Consider the following 3,512-nt stretch of genomic DNA (forward strand, 5'->3'; position numbering starts at 1 on the left):
TCTCGGCATGTGTTCCGGAGTACCTACGTTATGTTCCATTACATTCGGCAAGAAATATCCAAAATTACGGAAAACGACATCAGGAATGTGTTGCGCAACATCAAAAAGCGGATGGAAAAACACTTGAATTGCAATGGAGAACCGTTCGAACACTTGTTATAACGTAAGCACTTAGAATAACATGCCGAGAGACCAAAACAATTCAGAGAACTTTTAGCTTCGATAATTCCCTAACGCATAAGTTTAGAGCATAAGTATGTTAGTACTTTTATGTAGATCATAAGAAACTGCATCGACTGGTGTAGTCAAAAATGTAGGTTTCCATTAAAAAAAAAAGTGCAGTTGCATTTTTCTAATGCACCGATACACAAAAGTGCATAAAATTAGTTGCATATTATGCACCGTCTGATGCCATTTAACTTTCACTCATAACATCATCTTCTATTCCCAACCGTTTAGGAGGTACAGCCTGTTCCAGTTGCGTGGGACACCCTGTATATTTTATTAAAGCGCCAGCAAATGGCTAGTATATCTGACTAGGAGTTAACAAATTTTACTCGTGTTTCTTTAACGATACTACATATTATATACAAGCGTTACCTACGCCCATGGATACTTCTGATAAGCTCTAGAGGTAACGATACAGCCTGTTCCAGTTGCGTGGGACACCATGTATATTAACACTAGATTTACGGAACCCGTAAATTTGACGGATTTCAAATTTCATGTTTAACTCTTAAACTCGGCACAGGTGCGAATTACGAATTCGCACTAGCCAGTTGTAATTTAAAGATGCATGATCGATGTGTGGAATTTAAGTGTTGAAGTTAAAGAAATCAAATATTATTTTTTATCAATTTATGGTGACTTTGGTAACCAATGTCCGTAAATCTAGTGTTAACGAATCAGCCAGATACGTCTGTTGCACAGTTGGTGGATCCCATTAAAAGATACGTATGTACGTATATATTGTCGTAATGTGAATCGGCCGTGATACGTAAATGTTATTTAATTGGCTCGTTTAAAATTGGATGAGATGCCTGGCGTTATTAAAGGTCGTTCCGGATGGACCGTTTCTGAACTCTCATTCTCGAGAGATTACAATCGTGCATTCTTTGTGTCGCGTGGCCTCGCAATTAAACAAGGGTATGAATTTAATTAGGCATACCCAGGGGGTGGACCGTTACACACTGATGTGCTTTAACCTCCCGAACACTGTCAGAACAGGAATAGCAGGTCGTACGAGCGGAGAGTAATTTGTGCAAATTATATAATTGCAGGTGCTTACGAGAGCAAGGGGATGCTGGTGGGTAGCAACGCTGGCGTTATGTCCGTTGACTTTGATTCAGCCGGTACTCTCATCCTTGGAGCATCAAACGACTTTGCAAGCCGCGTCTGGACCGTCGGCGATCTCCGCTTAAGGGTGAGTCATTTTACTGCACGCGATTGACTTTTGATTTGACGATTATTCGTTTAACGGTGGAATTTTTTCTTTCGGAAATTCATATATCTACTCTCTACCAAAGTGGATACCAAAAATATGTAATTCTTCCAGCAGAATTGCGATGTCACTTGACTATGTTATTTCAGCATTTGCAATTCCGTTCGTCGGAGCGGCTGAGTGATAGAAGCGTTTACTTAAGGGGGACCGAAAAGTTGTGGAAAATTTATTAGATATTATGGCAATTTTTTCGTTATCGAGAAGGAACTGGGTTAATTGTATTTTTTTTTTTTTTTTTTTTTTTCCCAAAAAACTATGTTATTTCAGCATTTGCAATTCCGTTCGTCGGAGCGGCTGAGTGATAGAAGCGTTTACTTAAGGGGGACCGAAAAGTTGTGGAAAATTTATTAGATATTATGGCAATTTTTTCGTTATCGAGAAGGAACTGGGTTAATTGTATTTTTTTTTTTTTTTTTTTTTTTCCCAAGAAATCTCGTTGGCTCGCTGAAACTGCGGCGAAAGCCGGAATGACTCTCGAGTATGCATTAAATTATCTCTCGCATCGAGGGGGAGAAATGTGTTTGCAATAGAATATGAAATTTATTGTGAATTCTCCCCTATTGCATTTAAATTTACTGTCTCACCATAAAACTAATGATGTCTACTCTCGCGAGTATAGTAGTACGCAGTTGAGCGGTCTATGGGCGTCGTTGAAAATTGTTATTTTTTTTTTGTTCCCTCTATTTCGAGACACCTTATCGTTCCTGAGAGCCCCGAAGAACGATTCGCATCTTTAAAGTTTGTCCCAGTTTACCGCCTACCGTCATTACACAATACGACAGTCAAACGAAAAGTTTTACAACGCCCTCACGTGAAATATCCTACGACCCTGTCGTTAAAGGGAGACCAGACTCCATTCAGGATCCTCTCACAAGATATTTCCCGAGACACGTCCCGAAATCTTTCTTTTAAAGAAACTCGCCCATCTCTGGATTCTCATTGCTCTTCGGACTGTATCCTTCTTTCGTGACCTTTCCTTCCGAATATATCCAGTCTGACCTTATGCCACATGCGCAGCCGAGCCATCTGCGTCAGACGGTCTGACCGAAAATCGATCGATATTACAGATCCTTTGACGTATCGTAGTCCAGTAAATTTCTAATAATCGTCTTTCGATTACCGACAGTTGTCCACGATGGTAAAAGCACTGAATTTCACGACCTTTACTCGATTCTACATTGGGCGTCACGATTCTTCTTTGATCACTTAGTTACATTATACTTCGTCCCGTTAAGATTCGAGAGGTTCTTCAAGTTCCAAGAGAGACAATGAATCTGCTCGACGAGCAACATAGTCCAGGTATATATTTTCAACCTCGCCTGCGCGTGCAACTACCTTGTCTCTTTGGACTATTAAACTTTATTAGGTTCTCCTGTAAATTCCTAGGTAATATTCTTCCCGATCGGTTTAATTCGTTTCGTATGATACGGACGAAAATTGTATTCCTGGATTCGCCGTTATCGGCTATTGCTATTACTACTTCAAGGCGTTAGGAATTAAATTGATGTACTTTTTTTTTTTTTTTCTTCTTCTTCGAGAGAGAGATACTTATGCCTTTGTCTCTCGCTTCCTTTTCTCTACGGCGTTCGGCGAAAACCTTCCAGACTCTTCCCGGCAAAGATGGTGCAGGGACGAAAAGTGCCTTCTGTCCATTTCATTCTCGAGATATCAGCAAGCAATGGTTCGTAAACGTTTGCTGTTCGTCGGGTCGTTGAAAAATTCAAGTATATTTTCTGGATAAAGGACTGCCATACCCATTGGCGTTCCACGTAGGTACTGCTATCCCTTTATTCCTGTCCATATTGCTCCCCCTTTTTTTTCTCTTGTCCTATTGTTTCCCCCTTTTCTTGATCTCCTTACGTACCGTCCTTCGACGTGGAGCTTTTCCAATTTCAGGAAAGTCAATTGGATATTCTCGGTCGCCCTGAGTACTCGTTCCCTCGGCAGAACGGTTTCGCCCTATTGGACTTCCCTTGCGTGAAGACCTGTGCGTTGGGGGGTTCATCGGGTG

The 3,512-nt window shown here is 40.9% G+C and overlaps 1 protein-coding gene across 1 annotated transcript in view; it reads left to right on the forward strand.

Annotated features, from left to right (window-relative positions):
- LOC107272898 (autophagy-related protein 16-1) overlaps nucleotides 1-3,512 on the forward strand; it is a 212,623-nt gene that overhangs the window by 5,093 nt on the left and 204,018 nt on the right. The window contains exon 8 of the mRNA XM_015750540.2: nucleotides 1,281-1,423. Coding sequence (XP_015606026.1) covers nucleotides 1,281-1,423 — 143 coding nt within the window. The remainder of the gene's footprint in view (nucleotides 1-1,280; nucleotides 1,424-3,512) is intronic.

Source organism: Cephus cinctus, unplaced genomic scaffold (assembly GCF_000341935.2).
Source record: "Cephus cinctus unplaced genomic scaffold, Ccin1 Ccin1_scaffold1310, whole genome shotgun sequence".
NCBI lineage: Eukaryota > Metazoa > Arthropoda > Insecta > Hymenoptera > Cephidae > Cephus > Cephus cinctus.